Here is a 24,785-nt window from a genome sequence, read left to right as displayed (position 1 = left end):
TGCACACCTCCTACTGGGGATGTGCCCGCAACCAAGGTACATGCCCTTGACCGGAATCGAACCCGGGACCCTTCAGTCCGCAAGCCGACGCTCCATCCACTGAGCCAAACCGGTTTCGGCGCCAATTTTGTTTTTCAAATGTCATAGACAAAAAAAGAGTTTAACAATAGTTTTATTTGGATCGTGTAACTATGGGTGATTTAAAAATTTGTTTTTTAAAGATTTTTATTTTTATTTTTCCACAATGAACACGTGAGACCTTGTAATTAAAAAAGCCGTCAACGCTCTTTGAAGAGATAATTCCATATTCCTCGAGTTCCCATTTTCTGTCTTCAATGTTTCCTTCATTAACCTCTTTTTTTTTTCCCCTTTGGTTTATTTGCTTTGTTTGCATGGTTCCTTGCTTATGATTTTTGTTTTTCCTGATCATGATAGAGGCTGGTGTGAAAATCAAGGAATGAGTTTTCAGTAAGATAAATATGATTTACAGCACCTCTGTTTTTCTACTTGTCTTGCATTTGTTCTTGTTATTAGCTGAAACAAAGCCAATTATCACCATTATTTTTGGGGGGGTAATTTTTTATTTTCTAAATTTCATACAATGTTAAGGTAACCATGTGAAAAATGTTATTCTCAGCTGCTGCTAAAGAGGACATAGAAAAGAAGAGGAAAGAATGAGGAAGGACAAAGGCGACCAGTAATATTTGAATTATATTAAATTTAAAAATAACTATATTTAAATATTGTAAAGAACCCCAGATTTGGTGACATGTAAATTACTTATAATCCACTCGTTGCGTCAGCATTTTGTAGCCAGTGTGTCATTTACCACCATTTTTATTTTTTTATTTTTTTAACTACTGATTTTTTACAGAGGGTAAGGGAGAGGGATAGTTAGAAACATCGATGAGAGAGAAACATCAATCAGCTGCCTCCTGCACACCTCCCACTGGGGATGTGCCTGCAACCAAGGTACATGCCCTTGACCGGCATCGAACCTGGGACTCTTGAGTCCACAGGCCGACGCTCTAGCCACTGAGCTAAACTGGTTAGGGCCATTTACCACCATTTTAATGGCTTAGGTATTCTCGGTTGATTCCAAAAAGCTGACTAGTGAAAGAAATAAGTAGAATCCTCTATTTATGAATTATCCTTATGTAGCACATAATATATTGCTTGAATTCCTGTTCTAAGCTTCTGTGTTTAATAACAATTTTTGAAAAGTGTGTTTCTAATAACAGCCGATAATAAACAGAATGGGAGTGAGTGACTTGTGGCAAATTTTGGAGCCTGTTAAGCAACACATCCACTTGAGTAGTCTTGGTGGGAAAACCATTGCAGTTGATCTGAGCCTCTGGGTATGTGAAGCACAGACAGTCAAAAAAATGATTGGAACTGTCACGAAGCCCCACCTCAGGTACAGTAAAGTTCTTAGAATATAAATGTATGATTGCATAAATAGTTGATGTCTTCGTTTTGAGATTTTAAAAGATATTAATGTGTCTAAATCTGCCATCTCTATATTGATGACTCAAATTTGTACCTCTTACCTTCTGAACTCCAGACTCACATACTTAGTTGCCTATTTAGCATATCTACTTGGCTGTTGCCATGACTGTAAGCCAGAAATTTGGGATCCATTCTCTCCCTGTTTTACCTGGCCTAATGTCCAGTCACTCAGTTCTACTTCCAAAAGAAACTTCTGTGTTTGTTCATAAACGTTACTGATGTCCAGAGGCAGCACTTCAGTGTATGCCAACATCATCTCTCATCTATACTGCTGAATGACTTCTTCACTGGTTTCCCTCCCTCAGTTCTTAGCCTCCCCCTCTTCCCCCTCCTTCTCCTCCTTCTCCTCCACCCCCTCCTCCAGACCATTTTCCATATAGCAATTAAAATAATCATAAATCTCCCTTGCTTAAAAACATTCAAAAAACAAATAAAAAAAACATTCAGTGGTTTCTCAGTCCCGTGAAAATAAATAAAGTGTTATTGCATATAACCTTTTAGGTAGTAGTCTAATGTTCTTGCCATTAATGGCATGCTGCTATGTTGACTTTTGCTATCAATATATGAGGATTAATATATGACTAATTTTTATATTTCAGGAACTTATTTTTTCGTATCTCACATTTAACACTAATGGATGTAAAACTGGTATTTGTTATGGAAGGGGAACCCCCAAAGCTGAAAGCTGATGTCATAAACAAGAGGAATCAAATTCGGTATGGGCCTTCTGGAAAAACATGGTCTCAGAAAACAGGGAGATCACATTTTAAATCAGTGTTAAGAGAGGTGAGCATTTGGATCTGATTTAATAATTCTTATTGTATTGTATATAGAAGGCCAGTGTGGGTAGAGAAGAGTTTATATTTTGGAGTGAAACTGACCTAAGTTCAAGGCCTGGCTCTCGCATCTTGAAACTCTAAGGTGTTCTGCAAGTTTTTAACTTATTTAAAATAAAAATTTCCTATTCTGTCAATGAGGATAGTAATACTTTGCAGGGACGTGCTGAAAATTAGAGAAAATCTCCAAATATCTAATATCTAATCAACTAGTACATAGTAGAGACTTGATACATGTTACCTTTTATGACATCTTTACCACTTAAAGAATTCCCAGAACAGAGATCCATTAATTCATACTTCACTCATTCAGAATTGATGATAGTTCATGCATTGAACATACATATTTGACTTTCTTAGGGCTTTGTCATTTTTAGAAGTAGTTATTATATTTTAATGTATTTACATATTACTTATAAAATGTTATATATTTTTATAAAAGCTAAAAAATTATCCATAAAATAAATTATGAAAACAATAGGAAACTGCTATCATTTTGTCTTTTTTCAAATGTATATATTTTTAAAACTCGCCATAATAGTGCATAAATAATTTCTATCTTGGACTTTTCACTTAATATGTCATATCCATATTTCCCTGTTGTTATAATGGTTGTGCAACATTTATGAGGCTATGAAATCATTACCCAGGATTGTATATATTGTTTATTTTTCAGCTCTTCCATTATATATGAAATTATGATGCACATTTTTTGTGTACGTAGTTTTTTTCTTGTGATTTGGGATTTTTAAGATAAAATTACCCAAAGTGAGATGGATAGACCAATGATTTTATAGCTACTACCAATTACTTTCCACCAGTATAGATATGAGATAAGCAATTTCAGTGCATCCGCAAGAACACAGAATGATAGGTGATTTATCTTTGTATTATTTAGTATTCAAAATCAAAGATATTCCTTTCTTTATGTAATACATATAAATACATATTTAATATGTATTGGTCTTTTAATGGTGAGGTTAAACATTTAACCTAGTTTTAGTCCCTCTGTGGATAATCATCTTTGCCCCACTTACCTCTTGAAGTTTTAATTTTTTGTTGTTGTTATTCAAGTTTTTTTCCGTATTAAAGATATAAACTTTTCATCATATTTGCTTTTAATTCATATCCCTGTTTTTTCTTTTCAATTTTGGTTAAAATTTTTATTTCTTTAAAAGGTATTGCATAAGTTAATAATCATTTTCTTCTGAAATTCTGTTTTTTATTCTTAGGTAATTTTTAAAAAAATAGTTTTTAATGAGTGGCTATTCGACCTTAATGACTGTCAATAGTTGAAGAAAATATATGTACTGGATTCTAATTATTTCTTCTATAAACAGTTACTGGAAATAACCATGGTACACATACTTAGAGCATTAAACGCCCAGAATAAAGCAAAAAGATGTCCATCTCTCTCTTTTTTTTTTTTTTTTTTTTTTTGAGAAAATTGCTCCATTCTTATTTCTTCACTAGAGGCCCAGTGCATGAAATTCGTGCACAGTGGTGTGTGGGGGGGGTGTCCCTCACCCAGCCTGCACCCTCTCCAATCTGGAACCCCTCCAGGGATGTCCGACTGCCCGTTTAGGCCCGATCCCGGTAGGACATCCCTCTCACAATCCAGGACTGCTGGCTCCCAACCACTTGCCTGCCTGATTGCCCCTAACCGCTTCTGCCTGCCAGCCTGATCACCCCCTAACCACTCCCCTGCCAGCCTGATCGATGCCTGACTGCTCCCCTGCTGGCCTGATTGCCCCTAACTGCCCTACCCTGCCGGCCTGGTCGCCCCTAACTGTCCTCCCCTGCAGGCCTGGTTCCCTCCCCCAACTGCCCTCCCCTGCAGGCCTGGTCCCCCCACAACTGCCCTCCCCTGCAGGCCTGGTTCCCCCCAACTGCCCTCCCCTGCAGGCCATCTTGTGGTAGCCATCTTGTGTCCACATGGGGGCGTCCATCTTGTGTGTTGGAGTGGTGGTCAATTTGCATATTACCTCTTTATTGTATAGGATTACAGTAATTGGGGTGTTCTTAGACATTTTGCTCAGTGTTAGCTGCCCATTATTTTCATATCTCTGTACCCTCAGTTACTAGGCCCTACTTCCTCCTACTGCACTGCCAACTGTCAGTTATAAGCATGAAAGGCACAAATTAGTCTTCCAACACCACATCCACCCTCATGTGACAGGGACTTAGGGTAGGGAAATTTACAACCAGCCTCATCACAAATTCTCTGCCCGTTTTTGAACAGCTAAAATGACAAATGGCACTGGAATCTAAAATAAATTTCAAACTCTTGTTTATTATGAAAGGATATTTCTTATCTAGAGGAAGGTCGAAGCAACTATAGTGTTGCCGTAAAACAATACCTGTAACAAAACTTGTCTTCTGAAAAGTACCCTTTTTGTCAACATAGTACTTTGTCTTTTTGGACCTTGTCCACGTTGGGCAACATCTGGCAGAGGATTTTCTTATGTAATATGGCATGTAAGCAATTGACCGGTTAAAGCAAAAGAGATGATATTTACTCTGTCACTCTCTCCAAACTACTGTGCCCTTGTTACTTCACCTAACCCAGTATTCCTCAGTGATAGAGTTTGAGGATTATACATGACAAGAAAGAATACACTGGGATATAAGACTACACTATATGCTGCTCAGTTGGGTTAAGTTCATAATCCAAAGAAAATTCAGGATTATTTATGCATCAGCAAACTGATAGGAACATTCTGCACAGACATTTGACTTCCTAGGAACACATCAATAGCTGACCTCTCTGAGGTTTCCCACCATTTGTTTCATTATAGGGGAGAGATGATATGAGGAAAAGAGAACTTTAAAGTCTCAAGCCAAATTGCATAATCACCTCATATTACATTGACAACATCACATGAGAATTTTTGTAATTTTACAGACGTAAATATTAATGTGATTAATCATTTAAAAGATATTTCCAGAATCTTGAGATACTATTAAGCAAGTATCATAATTTGTAAGACACCTATATAGCACTGTTAATATCTATAATAAAAATGTAATATGCTAATTAGACCAGACAGCCGAATGAGCGTCCTTCCGGATGACCTTCCGGACAAAGCCGGGGCTGCAAGGGCCGAGGCAAGCCATGGCTGCGGGGGCCAAGCCCCTTGCACGATTTTCATGCATCGGGCCTCTAGTTTGTAATATAGAAAAGTAAGTGAAAAAAATTAGCAATAACAATGTTCTTAGATTTCTTGCATCTGCTTTTTCTTTTCAGTGTCTTGAATTGCTGGAATGCTTAGGAATTCCCTGGGTCCAAGCTGCTGGGGAAGCGGAAGCCATGTGCGCTTATCTCGATGCCAATGGTTATGTGGACGGCTGCCTCACCAATGATGGGGATGCTTTCCTTTATGGGGCCCAGACTGTTTATAGGAATTTCACTATGAATACCAAGGTAGTTTTTTCTTTCTCTTTGTCAGCATTTGTTTTGCAAACTAAATTTTTAAAGAGATTACTGATTAAATGGGAAAAATGCTTATTACTATTATTAAATATCATTGCCACATAGTTCATTCTCTTTGAAATGTAGATTTCTCTCTCAAGGGTTTAACTTCTTTCACATACTTTAATTCTAAATTAGTTTTAAAAGTATATTATAAGATTGCATATGAAATTTATTGCTTTTACCCAGAATTTCTACTTTTAATAATTTATCCTCAAAAACACCTCCAAATATGCATGGAGAGGTATGCAAGGATACTATTTCCAGCATTGTCAGTAATTACAAAAATTTGATAAGCAACCCAAATGCCTATTGATAGGGAACAGTTAAATATAGTCATGGTTCTCAGCTAGGGAGATACTACTAGGGGACATTTTGGTTATAACTATTCAAGGTTGGAAAAGGGAGACTATAGACCAGCCGTGGGCAAACTACAGCCCGCAGGCCTGATCCGGCTGTTCTATCCGGTTTTCTTGCTCTCCCCTCCGCTCCTTTACTTTGAATTTATATTAGTTCACACAAACACTCCATCCATGCTTTTGTTCCGGCCCTCCGGTCCAGTTTAAGAACCCACTGTGGCCCTCGAGTCAAAAAGTTTGCCCACCCCTGCTATAGACGTTCGATGGATTGGAGCCAGAAAAGCTAAGTCTCTTGCCAGACAATTCTGTTATCTCTCTGAAAATGCTTATAGTATCCCCAATGAGAAACACTGCCCTAGAATTGATATAATGTAAGAGTAAGCAGTTATTAAAATGGTATTTAGTATTAACATTAAAGATACATAGATATATTAGTGGGTAAGAAATGTTGCAAAATATTTATTTTATATAATCCTGTTTTTACTTAAAATATGCTTAGTAACAAATATTTGTGTATGTGTGTAAAAGAAAAGGTATTTTGGAAGAATATGTACCACACTGTTAATAATGTTAACTTTAGAAATTGCAAATACAGGGAATGTTTTTTTTCAGTAATATACATTTTTAAAGTGTTTAATTTTGTAAGATGAAAATCTACTTTTGTATACAGAAAGCAATAAAGAAGGAAAAAATGAAGACAGAAATGTTTAGCTATTTTTGAAACTATGACTTTATTTCCAGATATTAAAGTGTTAGATTCTACGAAGATTCTGGTTATTAGGATAATTTTCCTTTTTAAACATTTGGGAATAATTAAATATTTAGAGACACCTTTGACACATTTTTGTAATGCTGTTTAATGTATAAACATTTACATTTTGAAGATTAAACAAATTTGTGCTTTCTTTTAGGACCCACATGTTGACTGTTATACAATGTCATCTGTCAAGAGTAAACTAGGTTTGGATAGAGATGCTCTGGTTGGACTGGCAATACTGCTTGGCTGTGATTATCTTCCAAAGGTACACTAAAAATCACTACTCACAGTGTGGGTTTTTTTTTTATTCCTTACGATTTGCATAAATATGAATACAGTATTGTTATATGATTAAGAACCTAATTTAGATTATAATTTTAGGCATAATAAAATATTCAATAACTAAGATAATCAGCATTTCAAGTGGCATTAAAAAGCTGGTTCATTGTGACACTGAAGCTTCTAAATGAGAATAGAATAATAATTATTATCACAGTTTGAATCTCATAAACCATTGCTCTAGATTAAGAATTCACATTCAAGTTTCAACTACCCTTTTAAAGAAATAAAGGAATTATTCTTTTCTTGTGTCATGCTAATGCTAGTTTCTATCACTCTTTTATCTATTTTTTGGTTTCCAGTCTTTAGCTTTCCAGCGGTGCACACACTTGGTGTTGTTATTATTGTTGCTAGGCTACATGATTATTGGGATAAGCCAATCATCCTTTTGTGCCACATTCAATTTTGTTCAGAAAACCTTTTATTTATATCTTAACATGCACAATACCAGTATAGTGCTCTGTAACAAATAGGTGTATTAAGTGATTGATTAAGAATTATGAGGATAACCCCATTCTTAAATACTATATTTAAAAATATAAAATTACTTGTATTAAAGCTCTTATTATGTAGTCCCATTATTATGTCCCTACTGATCATCTCTTCTTACTGAATCCCTCATATACTATACTGTATACGCTGTCCCCAAGAGACATTTAGAGAAGGAGGACATACAATTTTTTTTAGCTAGAGCTTAGGAGAGAGGAAAAATAGCAGGGAAGTCAAATTATTAACTCTAATTTCTAATTTATGTCATCAGTGACCAGATGGTGAAATCAACTTTTTTTTTTTAACTAATAAGTAAAGGAGGAAGGAGGAATGAGACTTTTAAATAACACAAAAAATAATTATTTTATTATAATTGTAATTCTGAAATAGAAAATTTCTATTTCCCATATGTAATTATTAAATCTTAAAGACTAGAAGCAGCCCAGTGTTGAATGTAAGAAACCAGCTTTATCTACAGTGGTGTTACATTATGCATTAGCCTTAGCTATTTTGAACATTTGTATCCTTCGTAACCAAACTGCCATCTATTTATATTGTTCTTAAACTTAAAGATTGTTAAGACTATATACTAATACTAGAGGGGTCCCTCCCGCCATTGCTGCTGCACTCACCAGTGGTGAGCCCAGCTCAGGGCTTCTGGCTGAGCACGCTGACCACCAGGGTTCAGCTCCTGTGTGGTCAGTACGCATCATAGCGACCAGTTGTTCTGCTGTTTGGTCGATTTGCATATTGGCCTTTTATAATATAGAAGGACTAGAGGCCCGGAGCACGACATTTGTGCACTGGGAGGGGGGGTCCCTTAACCTGCCCTGCGCCCTCTCGCAGCCCGGGACCCCTTGGGGGATGTCCACCTGCTGGCTTAGGCCCACTCCCTGCTGGCAGTTGGACATCCCCCGAGGGGTCCTTAGCGCTGTGCTCACCAGTCGTGAGCCTGGCTTCTGGCTGAGCAGCGGGAGTGCACTGACCACCAGGGGACAGCTCCTGCGTTGAGCGTCTGCCCCCTGGTGGTCAGTGCATGTTATAGCGACTGTTCTGCCATTTGGTCGATTTGCCTTCTAAAATTTAAGATGTAGCTAAGTGCTGATACAAGAAGGGTGATACACAAAATATTTGGCAACTGGTATGCTGAGGACATAGGCTTGTGGTTTCCGTCTGTTGTGCCATGTGCTACCATTTTAGTAGCAGGATCCTGGTGGGTTGGGAAGGGTATTCAGGTTAGAGGGTTTGCCAGCAGGCACTCAGGATGCTTGAGGCGTATTGTAAGACTGGTATATCTATTCCAGTGCATATTGGCTAACTAGCAACCTTGCTTATAAAGACATATTCATAAACTTTTAGAGGAACTGGAAGCCTCAACTTAAACCAGAAATTATCATGTGAATTTATGCTTACTGGGTTGGAGCTTGTTTTAATTTTCTTAACTCGGAACTCTTTTTTGTTTTCTTGACATCTGGGTCTTTAAATATTAAATTTCATATCATTAAATGCATGCTTTTTCCCGATTATAAATTTAACATAAAGTTAGCTCAAATATAAGTATTACCCCAAATAATTAACAAAGAAAGCGAACGCCCTCTAAAATTCTGTTCTTCCTTCCCCTAAAACAAACACTATCAGTGGTTTGGCATATAATCCTCTGACTTTCTTCCTTTGAATAGATTAACAATATAATTGTTACTTAACTTACAAATCTAGGTCACTCCATAGGCTACTTGTGGTTTTCATCTTACACACAGCAATGTATATTACACATCTTTTCCTATCATCACGTAGTTACCACTTTCTTTCAGCTGCATGATCTTCTTTTGAATGGACTTAATTCATTTTCTAATGATTAACATTTGAATTTCTTTCCCCCATTTCTGAAAGGGCGTCCCTGGAGTTGGAAAAGAGCAAGCATTAAAACTTATACAGATTTTGAAAGGGCAAAGTTTACTTCAGAGGTAACTAAAAATTAAGTTTTCTTGTGACATCAGACTTTTATTCTTGTTGAATTTTATAGTGAATTCTAGAGGCCTGGTGCACAACATTCGTGCAACGAGGGTGTGTGGGGGGGTCCCTAAGCCCAGCCTGTGCCCTCTTGTAGTCCGGGACCCCTCGGGGGATTTCCACCAAGGGGTCCTTAGCGCTGCCATGGAGGCAGGAGAGGCTCCCGCCACTGCCACTGCGCTTGCCAGCCATGAGCCTGGCTTCTGGCTGAGCGGCGCTACCCCTGTGGGAGCGCACTGACCACCATGGGGCAGCTCCATTCGTTGAGCGTCTGCCCCCTGGTGATTAGTGCACGTCATAGTGAACAGTCGTTCTGCCGTTAGGTGGACTGCATATTAGCCTTTTATTATATAGGATTACAATAAGTATTATGCTTTCCAAAAAAAGGTTTTGTATTTTTTAACTGATTTATATTTTCATTTGAAATCACTTATTTTTATTCTGAAATTTTCCAAAGAAAGGGTTGGCAAAAGTAGGTTTACAGTTCATATGGAAAATAATACAATAGTTAATAAATAATAATGCAAGAATAAACTCTGTGTTTCACATACAACTGTAAACCCACCCCTGTATACCCAAAGCCATACTATATATTTTTTTCAATATTGCTAGCTCACTGTAAACACAAGTAGATGTCAAATGCATTTATTTATAACCATGGGCATCTGCTATGGGCTATTTTAGACTATTTTACTACCAAGTAAAGATAATGTAACATTAAAATAGTTTTATCCTTAAAAATATTTTAATTTTATCCTTAAAATTATTTTAATATAAAATACTTTGATATTGAATTTATTTTTGTAAATGAAATGCCTAACCTGTTGCAAATATTTAATAAGTAACACTTGATCAAAACTTTTACTTGACTTCCTTTGTTCTATAACCATACATATAAGAATATATGTATTCAAATCAATTTAGACTGTACAACTTAAGGGTTTGAACCAGTTAAGATAAAGAATATATTGAAATTTACAAACTATGCTACTTAGTTTTGAAAGCATGTGAACTAGATTTACTTGATGAAAGCAGTGGTTTATAAAAATTAATATTAAGGTTGATAAAATAGAGTGAATAAAGGAAAGAATGAGAATACTGGAGACTTAAAGCAGTCGTGGCCTCCAATTAGGTTTGAGATGGTGAGTGCATGAAAGAAAACACAAGTTGTAGAAATCAAGAAGGAATGATGATGAAAACAATTTCAAATTACTGTGCTTTTTCCTACAATACTTCTCTTTCAGCTGAAAAGCTATTGATAGATCTAAGCCTTCAATAAATTCATTATTGAGATCAGTGATTACTGTGCCAAAGCAGGAAAAAAAGGTATTCTTTGGCATAGAGGTGAGTTAAGGAATTATTTGGGAATTGTGAAAACTAATACAAAGACGGAAAACAAGCAAATATGGTCCTTGTCCAGCTACACGTCATTTCAGCTAATTTGTACTTTTGGCAACATTTTATTAAATGTTGGTGTTAACATTTGAAAGGAATGAAATTACATTTTTTGTTATAATTATGTTTTAATTTTGATTAGCTTAGACTGACTTTCCCCCTGTTTATTTTTAACATTTGAATCTCTATTATTTATCTAGCAGCCAGCATCAATTAACGCTAATTTTTAGCAAGCGTGTACTTGGTCTTTGTAGTATATGAATTAGAAGTTCCAAAAGCTAAATAGTAACTCTTAGTGCCAGTTACTAGACAGTAAACTAAAGAGATAATTTAGTTTTTTATTAGAACTTTAACTTCTGTAAGTAGAGGAACAATTCAGAACTTATGTTTTATGATGATGTTTATCCTCTTGGTGGTTTTAAGTTGACATGAAACTTTTAGTGAAAAATTAACTATTATGCCCTAGCCGGTGTTGCTCAGTGGGTAGGGCGTTGGCCTGTGGACTGAAGGGTCCCAGGTTCAGTTGCAGTCAAGGGCACATGCCTGGGTTGCGGGTTCAAGCTCAATCCCCAGTGGAGGGGGAGGGTGCAGGAGGCAGCCAATCCATGATTCCCTCTCATCATTGATGTTTGTATCTCTCTCTTCCTCTCCCTTCCTCTCTGAAATCAATAAAAATATATATTTTTTAAAATTAACTATTATTTAGTAGACATTTTAACAGTAATATACATTTTCTTAAAATCTTTCATTAAACAAGTAATTTTTATGCTGTTTGGATAGGATAATAAGAAAATGACAATTTCAAATTATCGGGATTTTTTTAAACAGTTCTTACCCAGAAACTTCATGTTTTATTTAGTGTTATACTTTGCCCTTGACCCTTATTTTGATATACAGAAGTGTTCATGTACATGATTCTCTTTGTTTTATACTCTGGCACTTAGAAAAGATATAAAAAACAAACATATATGAATCATTCTCCCTACATGTATGCTTAAGTAAAGATTCTTTTTTAAAAATAAAGGCTGAATGAATATATCAATATACACACACATGCACATTCTTTCTCTCTCTCCCTCTCCCCTGCTCTGACACTCTTTCTCCTCCCCTGTTGGAATTCTTCTGTTCTTGGGGACACATCTAAAAATTGAGGTACGTTGATTGAGGGTTTTCCTAATTTGGACAGTAACTTTACCACCAAAGGGAAAATAAGTTGGTAGGTTGGAAGGGAACAGAATAACCTGATATTTGAGAACATAGCACTTTGGTGACCTTGGGGTTTTTTTGTTTGTTTGTTTTTTCTTTTTAAAACCATTTTCTTTTAAAGGTTTATTCAGTGGAGTGAAGAAAAATCTTGTAACTCTAATCAACAACCACTAGTTATTCAAAAACTGGCTCATTGCTCTGTGTGTTCCCATCCAGGTAAGCAGACATAGGGAATGATATCTTGGAGTATTAGTGTCAGATACCCACATTTTCACCCCTGTTCTTATAGCTACATTTTATATTATCTTTCTGCTAGATTGGGAATCCTCAGAGTCAGGAGTTGTCATCTTTACTAATAAAAGAGAAATGCTAATTAGACCGGCAGACCTTCCGGACGTCCTTCTGGACAAAGCCATGGTGGCGGGGACGAGGCAGAGGCGGTTAGGGGCAATCAGGCAGGCAGGGGAGGGCAGTTAGGGGGTCAAGCTGGCAGGGAGGGCAGTTGGGGGTGATCAGGCTGGCAGGGGAGGGCAGTTGGGGGCAATCGGGCCAGCAGATGGGGGCAGTTGGGGGTGATAGGGCCAGCAGGGGAGGGCAGTTGGGGGCGATCAGGCAGAGGCAGTTAGGGGTGATCAGGCACGCAGGCAGAGAGGTTACGGGCGATCAGGAAGGCAGGCAGAAGGGGTTAGGGGCAATCAGGCAGTCAGGCAGGTGAGCACTTAGGAGCCAGAAGTCCCAGATTGTGAGAGGGATGTCCGACTGCCAGTTTAGGCCCGATCCCACAGTGACATCCTCCAAGGAGTCCCCGATTGGAGAGGGTGCAGGCCACTAGTATATACTTAATAGGCACTCAGTAAATGTTATTTGAATGAAATAAAGTGATATAAATGATAAATATAGAACAAGTACGGTTTTAAGCTATGATTCCAAATTACTTAGATCTTAAAATTATGTTTTTAATATAGAAATCTATTTTAAGGGAAAAAATACACTAATAGTATTGGGGAAAAGGAATTGAACCTATTTGTTTCTTTAACAGTGATTTACACTTCTATATTTAAATGGTTCTTAATTGTCCTATAGTGCATTTTGATTGTGTAAAGATAGTGCCTGGAAACTGGTTTCTAAAACTTGTTCATTATTTTTGAAAATAGCTTGGTTTCTCTTTATTAGTTTTGGTTAAAAAAAAAAAAAGATGTCACTGTTACGTAGTAGATTAGAAAGGTCTTCCACTTTCAGGAGAGATTGAGATCATGTTAGCTCATCTTTTAAAAGAAATTCTGCTTTATGTATTTGTCTTTTTTTTTTTTTTTTTAATTCTCACCTGAGGATATATTTCCATTGATTTTAGAGAGGGGAAGAGGGAGAGACAGAAAGAGAGAGTCTTTCTCGATGTGAGAGAGAAGAACATCAATCAGTTGCCTCGCATACCCACCATGACTTGAGGATCAATCCCCCTTCAGTGCAAAGGATGACACTCCAACCAACCAACTCACACTAGCCATGGCATTTATCTATTTGTCTTACTATGTTTTCATTAACATTATTACATTATAGCTGAAATCATGGAAGAAAAAATTTTTTATGGATAAGATTCCATTCTATATTTTCTTGATAACTTATAAATGATCATTTTAGGTCATATCAGTTATGTATGCTCTTCTGTATTCTCAAAACAATGTTGAAGATGGTCATGCTTTCCTTTTAAAGGGAACTAGGGTCCCACACCTTTGTCACAGTCATAATTTGTTCATGTTCCAAGCATAATTTAAAAATAGTTATACGGGTAACTTAGAGCTAGACACTAAAAGAGGTAATTAATTGCTGTATTCTTTTAATATTTTAATTAAGGAAACCATTTTATAAATTATTCTATAAAGTAAGTAATCTTTTTTAATACTACTAATTATAGCCTACTTTTCTTGAATTTATCTACCAAATTAACCACAAACTTTTCCATTGTTGATTATTATGAATGTATAATTTCAAGTTACAAATTAAAACTTTCAGATAATGGAATTTACAGAAACAAAGTGTCATGTGATAGTAATAACTTAGGATCTACTTCACCTTAAAAATTACTATAGTGTGCATTATTCTCTTCAACCTAAATGTATTGAAACCCTTTCATAAGCCAGGCACTGTGTTAGGCAGTATTCATTTTTGAAAATTTGGGTAAGGGCAAGAAAAAAAGTATAATAGAAGATAATTCTAAAAAGCAGTGAAAATCATACTTTCTTAATATCTCCCTAAAGGTTCACCTAAGGATCATGAACATAATGGATGCAAATTATGTCAAACTGATCGATATTGTGAACCACATGATTATGAATACTGTTGTCCCTGCGAGTGGCACCAAACTGAGCAGGATAGGCAACTGGTTACAGTAGAGAACAACATTAAGAAGTAAGTTTTGTTTTTAACTCATTCCTTCCTGGCATGACCTATTTTACACACCTGTGGTTGACGTATTTCCATATAGCCTTCCCCCATGTCTGAATGAACATTTCACAAAATCCTTTTCTTGAAGCTGCTAAAAATACAGGCCATTTCAGGAGATGATAATATAATAGTTATTCAAAGTGAAACTTGATGACGGAGATACTATACAAGGACATTTTTCATTAAATGAGAGATAAGATGAGATGGTTTTAATCTGATTATATTAATAACATGTATATAATCTATTTTCAGAAAAGCTTGCCGTTGTGAGGGATTCCCATTCCATGAGGTAATTAACTAATAATTCAAGTGTGTTTATTTCAGAAGTTTTCTTTTTTTAAAGTTTGAAGTCTCAATTTCTATTTTCTTTTCTCTTGTTAGGTTATTCAAGAATTCCTTTTGAACAAGGATAAATTGGTAAAGGCAATCAGGTATCAAAGACCGGATCTATTATTGTTTCAGGTATCTAAAAATAAATTCTTTACAGTATGAAGTTGAATACTAGGAAGACAGATAGAAGGGATAATCACTTTGAATGGTCTACTATTGACACCCATGCTTTTTCCAGCATTTATTTCCAGTCTTCATTTATTTGCTACATAGTAACCGTACTTTGCAGACCATAAGGCAAATTATAATTATGCTGTTTGTTAGAAAACACCTTCAATACCTTGTACAGATATATTGTATTCAGCGGTATATTGAGAGAGAGGAGCTGATAACCAAAGAATGTCAGGATCAAGTATACTGTTAGGACAGGTAGTATAATTTGCGTGGACATTGTGATTTGTAATCTGTTACATAAATTTAAATTTGGATAGTCTATCACTCACTTTGTGACACTGGATGTGTGTTATCCTCAAAAAAGAAATAATGTTATCTTACAAAGTCACTACGAGGATTAAATGAGATTATTTATATTAACCCCTAATAGAGTGGCTAGGGAAACAGTGGCTCAGTAAATTATAAGTACTTCTTGCTTATTCCTATCAACAACAGAAATAATGGTAACCAACATTTATTGAACATTTAAAATTTGCTTTTTTAAAAAACATATTACATATAATGTCACTTAATCTTCATAATCTGTGAGCTGGGTTATATTTTACCTGAGGCTGAGAGAAGTTAAGTAACTTACCCAACATCTAGGAAATACCATGCTGACATACAAATGGAGAACCCTCACAATTACTATGTACTGTTGGCTCCTTAGGAGGCTCATTGTTCTGTCAGTGATACTACTTTAATGTTCATTCTGAAGGAAAAAATAACATCTGAGTGCTTTTTGTCTCCAAGAGATAAAACCTTATTTTATTTTTATTATATTTACAGAGATTTACTCTTGAAAAAATGGAGTGGCCCAATCACTATGCATGTGAGAAATTGTTGGTACTTTTGACCCACTATGACATGATAGAAAGAAAACTTGGTAGAAGACACTCTAATCAACTACAGCCAATTCGGTATGAATTGTGTGTGTTTGCATTTGAATATCTTAGGATCTAAAATTTTCTTCTTAATATTTTTATGAAGATAGAGGAAAGGTCTCCCGGAATAATAAAAGCTTAGTCAGGGTTTACAGCCAAGATAACATAATAACTTCATGCTCTGACATACTTTTCTGCTTCGAACATGTAGTTATAATAGATTAAAGGAAATCAATACTATAAAAAGATAGAGCCAGATAACTATTTCAGTGACCAAAAAAGGATCAAAAATGTAAAGTGAATAGAGGGACCTCAGTGAAGGGTATATGAGTGATCTTTGTATTATTCTTGCAAGTTTTCTAAAGGTTTGAAACTTTCAAAATAAAAAGTTTGCAGGAAAGTATCAAAGAAAAAAGATAAACAAAAAAGAAAAGACAATGAGATAGCACACATCTTTCATAATAGTAATAGATGTCAGGAGATGACAGAATAATATTTCAAAACTTTGAGTAAAAATAATTGGCAGCCTAAACATTATTAAAATATTATTCACTGATTGGTAAGGCATTTTCAGACATACGAAGACTAAGAGTTTTACTATTCACAGGTCCTCATTAAAAGCACTATTAAAGGATGTACTTCATTCAGCAAGAAGAAAACTGAACCCAGAGGGAAAATGTAGATAACAAGAAATAGTGGGCAGCACAAAATTAATAAAACATAGCTAAGTTAATAAACTGACTGGAAAATATATATAAATATCTGCATAATGCTTGATGGTTAAAATATGATCATAAACTTCCAAAGTGTATGTGTAGACATATAAGGGTAACCACTAAAACATTAGATATACTAAAACATTTAGTATCTTCCAAACCAATTCATAAAATAAAACTATCAACCCAAGCCCTGGCCTGGTGGTTCAGTTGGTTGAAGCACCGTCCCCTACACCAAAATGTTATGGGTTCGATTCTGATCAGGGCACACATACAGGAGGTAACCAATTGATATTTCTCACATCGATGTTTCTCCCTCTCTCTTTCCCCCTTCTTCTCTCTCTAAAATCAATAAACATATCCTCGGGTGAGGATTTTCAAACAAAAGCACACACAAAATTACCAAGCCAAAGAGTATAATAAGGAGGAAGAGGGAAGTAGTGAAGAAAAAGCTTGATAATAGAAAACACAAAATAAGAAATAGGAATGAGTTCCACTATGTGAGTAATCACAATAAATGCAAGTAGATTAATCTCATCTATTAAAAGACATTATATTCGATGAGTAAAGAAAATTCAGCCATATTCTTATAGGACATGTACAGAATATACACTAAGTTAGAAAATAAAGAGACTTAAAAGATTTACCAGGCAGATATTTACCAAAGTGATAATATAGCAAAATTAACAGAACAGAATAGATTTTAAAACAAAAATGACTGGAAAAGTGGTACACTGAATAATAATAAAAGGAACAATCTACTCATAGGCTCTAATAATTATAAGCCCTATCCCCCTAACAATAAAATCTTTTGTATAAATTAGTTGAATAACAATGTGGTAATTCCTTACAATATTTTTAGTATTATAAAAATAGAATAAGAATCAATGGCTATTGCCCTAACTGGTTTGGTTCAGTGGATAGAGCGTCAGCCTGCGGACTCAAGGGTCCCAGGTTCGATTCCAGTCAAGGGCATGTACCTTGGTTGCGGGCACATCCCCAGTAGGGAGTGTGCAGGAGACAGCTGATCGATGTTTCTCTCTCATCGGTGTTTCTAGCTCTCTATCCCTCTCCCTTCCTCTCTGTAAAATATCAATAAAATATGTTTAAAAAAAAAAAAAAGAATCAATGGCTATTGAATTATTCAGTATCTAAATTGAAAACTTCCAAGTAACTCATGCAGTTGGACTTCATTAGATGAATTTGTTTTTCAGAATTGTTAAAAACCGGATCAGAAATGGAGTTCATTGCTTTGAAATAGAGTGGGAAAAGCCTGGTATGTATTCAGTTTAAGCATCTTTTATAACATTAAACCATATATGTTTAGCAAATATTGTGCACATGTAAAATATATGTATGTATGTAAAAAATAGAGAAGAAATAATGTACCCGGGATTAATTTCATAGTTTCCCTGTACTATTTAATAGGCTTTGACTAATAGTAAAGATTATAAACTTCAAATAATTTTATTTCAATGTCTTAAATTGGCATTTCTTTTGTACTTAATGTTTAAAAAATAATATGGAAGTAGTTGGGATTGGTATTTTTCTAGAAAATACTGCTACAAATGATCTGCTCATTGGATGTCACTGTGTAGCTGCTTCTAAAGAAATCAAGGTTGCTAAGCAGCACGTGGGGTACTCTTCTCATTTTCTCTTTAGTTTTCATGGGAATTTTTAGTTGTCTTACTCTTACTTTTGCTAAAGATAGAAATACAGTAAACTCTGAATTAGCACCAAAACCAAAGGCAAGAAAAGCACAGATTATTTAAATGGAAAATAATCCCAGTTTCATTTCTGTTTGGCATTGAGATTATATTGTGTGATTATGGGTGAATGAGTGAGAGAGTAGATTTATCAACGAAGGTTTAAGTTGTAGGTAACTTGAAGAATGAAATTAATAAAGAATTAGATAAACCGTTTTAAGCAATAAGAAGATAGAAAGCTGAAGAATTTTGAAAACTGTTTGGAAGCAGTCCTACAAACCTTAGTCTATTTTCAGGAAGGAAAGTGGCATTAACCCAGTTTGGCCGTGCAGACCTGTCTAGAACTGAGGACTGGATGCCCACTTTCACTTATCTTTGTGGGAGCTGTCCTTTAAGGGGAAAATGTACCCCAAGCTAGTTTAACTGAGAAGCACCTTAAATTCACCGATTTCTATTATTTCTACTTTATTATACTGATCAACTAATATTTTCATTAGAGTTTGGCTTCTCTTGCGCTTTTTTCCCTCATGCATGGTAAATGCAAAAATCTAGACTGTTACTTATATATCTTACTGTGAATTTACATATAAACCCTCTCATTTTCATTTATCACTAAGCCTGGGTATATCTTCAAGAGATTGATAACCTCTGGAAAGTAGTACAATATAAACCTCTTATCAGGGGTTACACTTAACATGGTTTTAGTTACCAGCAGTCATTCACAGTTCAAAAATATTAACTGGGAAATTCCAGAAATAAATAATTCGTAAGTTTTAAATTATGTGTCTTTCTGACAAATTCTTGTGATTTCCTGCTCTGTCCTGCCTGGGATATGAAACATCCCTTTGTCTAGCATATCCAGGCTGTATATGCAGCCCACCCATTAGTCACTTAGTAGCCATCTCAGTCATCAGATTGACTGTCACAGTATTGCAATGATTGTGTTCAAATAACCTTTATTTTACTTAAGAATGGCCCCAAAGCACAAGAGCAGTGATGCATTTGGACATACCAAAGAGAAGCTTTAGAGTGCTTCCTTGAGTTGACAAGTGAGTACACTACAATAAGATATTTTGAGAGAGACCACATTCAGATAACTTTAATTATAGTATATTGTTATGATCATTCTATTTTATTATTGTTGTTGTTAATCTCTTACTGTGCCTATTTATAAATTAAGCTTTACCATAAGTATATATGTATAGGAAAAAAAATAGTATGTATGGGGTTCAATACTATTGGTGGTTTTAGGTATCCACTGGAGATCTCAGTTTATAACCCCCAGGATAAAGGGGCTATGGTAATATTTTTGATGACCCTTTCAATCCTGTTCTTTTCATTAGACACCACTAAAGTAAGTTATTATTGAAGTTTTAGTCAACTGTCTATTCCCATTCTTTATCTGGATTTTAAACACTTATTATACTAAACTAAAACGATTTAACCTTACCTAAACAAAGGCTTTTATCCTCTAAGCTGCTCCTTCTGCCTCTGAAACAAGAGAATTTAAAGTTCTAATTTAAAAGTAATCTCCTTACAAGGGTGGGCAAACTTTTTGACTCGAGGGCCACAATGGGTTCTTAAACTGGACCGGAGGGCCGGAACAAAAGCATGGATGGAGTGTTTGTGTGAACTAATATAAATTCAAAGTAAAGGAGCGGAGGGGAAATAGAACAGCCGGAGAGCAAGAGAAATAGAACAGCCGGATCCGGCCTGCGGGCCATAGTTTGCCCACGGCTGTTCTAGAAGAACAAAGTTGGAGGGATCACAATACCAGATATCAAGCTTATATTACAAAGCCACTGTTCTCAAAACTGCCTGGTATTGACACAAGAATAGACCTATAGACCAATGGAACAGAATAGAGTACCCAGAAATCGATCCAAGCCATTATGCTCAATATTTGACAAAGGAGGCAATTAATATTTGACAATGGAGTCAAGACAGTCTCGTCAATAAATGGTGCTGGGAAAATTGGACAGATACATGCAAAAATATGAAACTAGACCACCAACTTACACCATATACAAAAATAAACTCAAAATGGATAAAGGACTTAAGACGGGAAACCATAAAAATCTTAGAAGAATCCATAGGCAGCAAAATATCAGAAATAAGTCGTAGTAATATCTTTACCGATACAGCTCCTAGGACAATGAAAACTAAGGAGAAAATAAACAAATGGGACTACATCAAAATAAAAAGCTTCTGCACAGCAAAAGAAACAATCAACAAAACAACAAGAAAGCCCACTGCATGGGCAAACATATTTGCCAGTGTTATCTCCAAGGTTTAATCTCCAAAATTTATAGGGAACTCATACAACTTAGCAAAAGGAAGATAAACAATCTAATAAAAAAATGGGCAAATGACTTAAATAGACACTTTTCAAAAGTTGGACATACAGAAGGCCAAGAGACATATGAAAACATGCTCAAAGTCACTAAGCATCTGAGATGCAAATCAAAACAACAATGAAGTACCATCTCACACCTGTCATAATGGCAGTCATCAACAAATCAACAAACAAGTGCTGGAGAGGATGCAGAGAAAAAGGAACCCTCGTGCACTGCTGGTGAGAACGCAGACTGGTGTAGCCACTGTGGAGAACAATATGGAGTTTCCTCAAAAAATAAAAAATGGAACTCCCATTTGACCCAGTGATCCCACTTCTAGGAATATATCCCAAGAAACTAGAAACACCAATCAGAAAGGATATATGCACCCCTGTGTTCATAGCAGCACAATTTACAATAGCTAAGATTCGGAAACAGCCTAAGTGCCCAACAGCAGATGAGTACATCTACGCAGTGGGATACTAGCTGCTATAAAAAAAGAAGGAGTTCTTACCATTTTCAACAGCATGGATGGACCTGAAGAGCATTATGCTAAGCGAAATAAGCCAGTAAGAGAAAGATAAATAGCACACAATCTCACTTATTTGTGGAATATAATGAACAACATAAACTGATGAACAAAAATAGATCCAGAGACATAGAAGCATCGACCAGACTGTCCAACCTCAAAGAGAAGGCGGCAGGGGATGGGGGGGGGGGGGTTTGAGGAGGTAAGAGAGCAACCAAAGGACTTGTATGCATGCATATAAACATAATCCATAGACACAGACAGTAGGGGGTGAGGGCATGTGCTGGGGGGTGGGAATGGCTGGGGAGAGATCAATGGGGGAAAAAGGAGACATATGTAATACTTTAAACAATAAAGAATGTAAAAAAATAAATAAGGTAATCAATCTCCTTCCAGCTCTTGTTAGGCAGAAGAAAATCAGTTCTATACTAGCATCAGCAGATTATTAGAATAGAGATGTTATAAAGCAATATTTGCAATAAATCATCCATTTGCGGATGACTTAGTTCACCTAGTAAACTTTGTTACCTGGAAAATTGAATTTTTCATATCTAATTAAGGCTGTTTTGCTGCATTTTTAATCTTTTAGAACATTATGCTATAGAAGATAAACATGGAGAATTAGTTCTACAAACAATAGAAGAAGAACCATTATTTGAAGCAGCTTTTCCAGAGATTGTTGCTGTTTACCACAAACAAAAGTTAGAAATTAAAGAGAAGAAAAAGAAAAGTAAGTATCTCATTTGATAGCCACACACAGCTGTTGTAGAGGAGCTGTCTGTTCTATACGAGTCTATAATGTCTAAATTTTGCTGAAAGTTCTAAATAAGAACTTGCTTCTTTGTCTTGATATATTTTCTTTTAAAGCTGAAAAGCCAAGAGTAAACCATTCTCATATGTGTCTGATAACTTAACCAAGTGTTAATAATAGTAATTGCACCACTACTTATTGAGCAAGTAGTTTATGTAATATATTTTGGATTACAAATACATTTTCTTTATTTCCCAGCAAAACTAAGGAAGAGAATTCAATCAAACATTGTTTCTGGAAGAAAATATTTTATAATATGTTGTCATTAATTATTTTGTTATAATTGCTTACACCACAGTTTCCAGGAATGCACTGGGATAAAAATGCAAAAATTGCTTATATAGTTTTCAATCTGAACTGTTTAGTTTATTTGTTTACTCAAGTTAAGTTAAATAAAACAGGTTTTAATTATATTGTATTATTTTTTTCTTTTCAGGCATGAAAACTAAGCCTAAAGAAAATAATTTGCCACAAACAGATGAGATGAGTTTTCAGTCACTCATAACTTTAAAACCCACATGTGAAATCTCTTCTAAACAGAATTCCAAGTTAAATTTGGAAATTTTCCCTGATTCTGCATTACCCCAGGAATCTATTTCTGCGTCACTGAACAGCTTGCTTTTATCTGAAGATGCTCTCTGTTTGAATACTCAAGAACAGTTAATCTCTTCTTCAAAACCTTTGGCTACACAGCAAATTACAGCTGTCAGTAAATCTCTAATTTCAGAATCTAGTCAACCAAGTATCTCATCCCATAATGTGTCGGCGGTTGCTGATCTACACTTGAGCAGCATTGATTGGGAGGGAACTTCTTTTAGTAATTCTCCAGCTGTTCCAAGGAATACTTGCTCTCATGATTTAAAATCAGGACTTGAAGCAGCCATCCCTCATAGCTTTAAACATATCCCAGGACAATTGTCATGTGACTCAGAATGGTGCACCACAAACACAAATAAAGTGTTGAGTTGGGATTTTCAAAAGACTAATCCTGAAGAGCACCTATTTTCTGGCATTACTGACTTACATCGTCAGGATCTGCCTTTAAAGGAACGAATACTTATAAAATCATTACATCCTCTGGGTAATGTACAACCAGACCTGAAAACTTTATCGGTACGCCCAGTAAAAGAATTTTGTAAGGCTAACAGTAGTTCTGATTGTCCATCACATCTTTCAAAGGATCTAGGAATTTATTTGCAAAAGGAATCTAGGAACTCTGAAGTTCTGAAAGGAGACCAGCTGTTTCAAGAAAACTATAAAGGGAATATTTCTATACCCTATTCTGTCAAAAACATGATAGTAAAGACCTCTGATGCTAGAGTCAAGCCACCAAATACTTCGTTAGATCACAGTAGAAATGTTGACTTGCAAACCACTCAGAAATTTGTAACGAAGAAAAGTGTTTGCTTTGACAGATATGCCTCTGATGAAGAAAGTGCCCCAGTGTTTGGGAAAGCTATGAATGCAACTGAGAAAACGAAGCAGAGTTTTCAGAAGCACAAACCAGCCCAATTCAAGAAAAATGATGCCAACAAATTGAGTGACCCTAAGATACATATTAAAGAAACAGAACAGTATGTCCAGACTTCTAAAACAGCTGTAAATGAAGAAAACTATTTCCCAGATGCAGCCAAAGGTTCTCTGAGTTTCCTACAGTGTCATAAGGAAAAAGATGACTCTGGTACTTATTTGGATAGTCCTCTTCCTTTATGTCAGAGATTAAAACTGAGGTTCCAAAACACTTGAAATTAAAAATGTATAAGTGTTAGTTAATATTCTGGTATCAGCATTAGCAGAGGCAGAAGGAAGGTGTCTAATTAATGTTTGGCAGAAAAATGTAATGAGTTTATATGTCAGGAGATACTTTTGCCATTTTAATCAAAATTATAATTTTAAAAAGTTATCTAAAACTTTCATTTTAAAAGATAATCTTTGTGGTCAAAACTGTAGCTAATGTATATTTTTAAAACTTACTCTTGCCATATTTTATATCTTTATTGACTATTCTTTAGTCATAGCTTTAAAGTGTAAATATAGTACTAGGCAGAGTAAAGGCTTCATCTTTTTGCTCATTTATACTCATTTCTTACACAAACATTATAGTGTTTATATTTCAGCTTGTTCCCAAGAAGATAATTCTTTATAATTGCTTATAATCTCTCAATGTCTTCTATTGTGCCTTTTTTGAGAGTTATATTTCTCTCCATGTGAAGATACTTTTAGTATACTCTTTCGCTTTGGTAACTTTATTCTCTTTCCTGAGGGAAAAATGGGAAAGGAGGAAGATGATCTATATATAGTAAAAATCATGGTTGTAATGCTGAATAAACTAAGGAAAGCTACTCTATATATCCCCAGAAGTTAACAGGTATGCCAAATGGAAAAAAAGATTTGAAAAATAGAATATGTAATCAAAAGAGAATTAGAAATTTGCTGAGGATCACAC

The 24,785-nt window shown here is 35.6% G+C and overlaps 1 protein-coding gene across 1 annotated transcript; it reads left to right on the top strand.

Moving 5' to 3' along the window:
• Window positions 1-1,256: 1,256 nt before the first annotated feature.
• Window positions 1,257-24,085, top strand: GEN1 (GEN1 Holliday junction 5' flap endonuclease; the record flags this gene model as incomplete). Its single annotated transcript, XM_080683914.1, has 13 exons — window positions 1,257-1,417; window positions 2,109-2,295; window positions 5,593-5,769; window positions 7,088-7,198; window positions 9,652-9,725; window positions 12,494-12,588; window positions 14,628-14,778; window positions 15,067-15,103; window positions 15,196-15,276; window positions 16,147-16,277; window positions 18,172-18,233; window positions 22,118-22,258; window positions 22,776-24,085. The coding sequence occupies 13 exons, from the start codon at window positions 1,257-1,259 to the stop codon at window positions 24,083-24,085; spliced, it is 2,718 nt and encodes a 905-aa protein (XP_080540040.1).
• Between the last annotated feature and the right edge of the window lie 700 nt (window positions 24,086-24,785).

Source organism: Plecotus auritus, assembly GCF_963455305.1.
Source record: "Plecotus auritus genome assembly, chromosome: 8".
NCBI classification, from domain to species: domain Eukaryota; kingdom Metazoa; phylum Chordata; class Mammalia; order Chiroptera; family Vespertilionidae; genus Plecotus; species Plecotus auritus.
The sequence above is the reverse complement of the archived record's forward strand: the minus strand, read 5'-3'. Positions and strand labels throughout refer to the sequence as shown.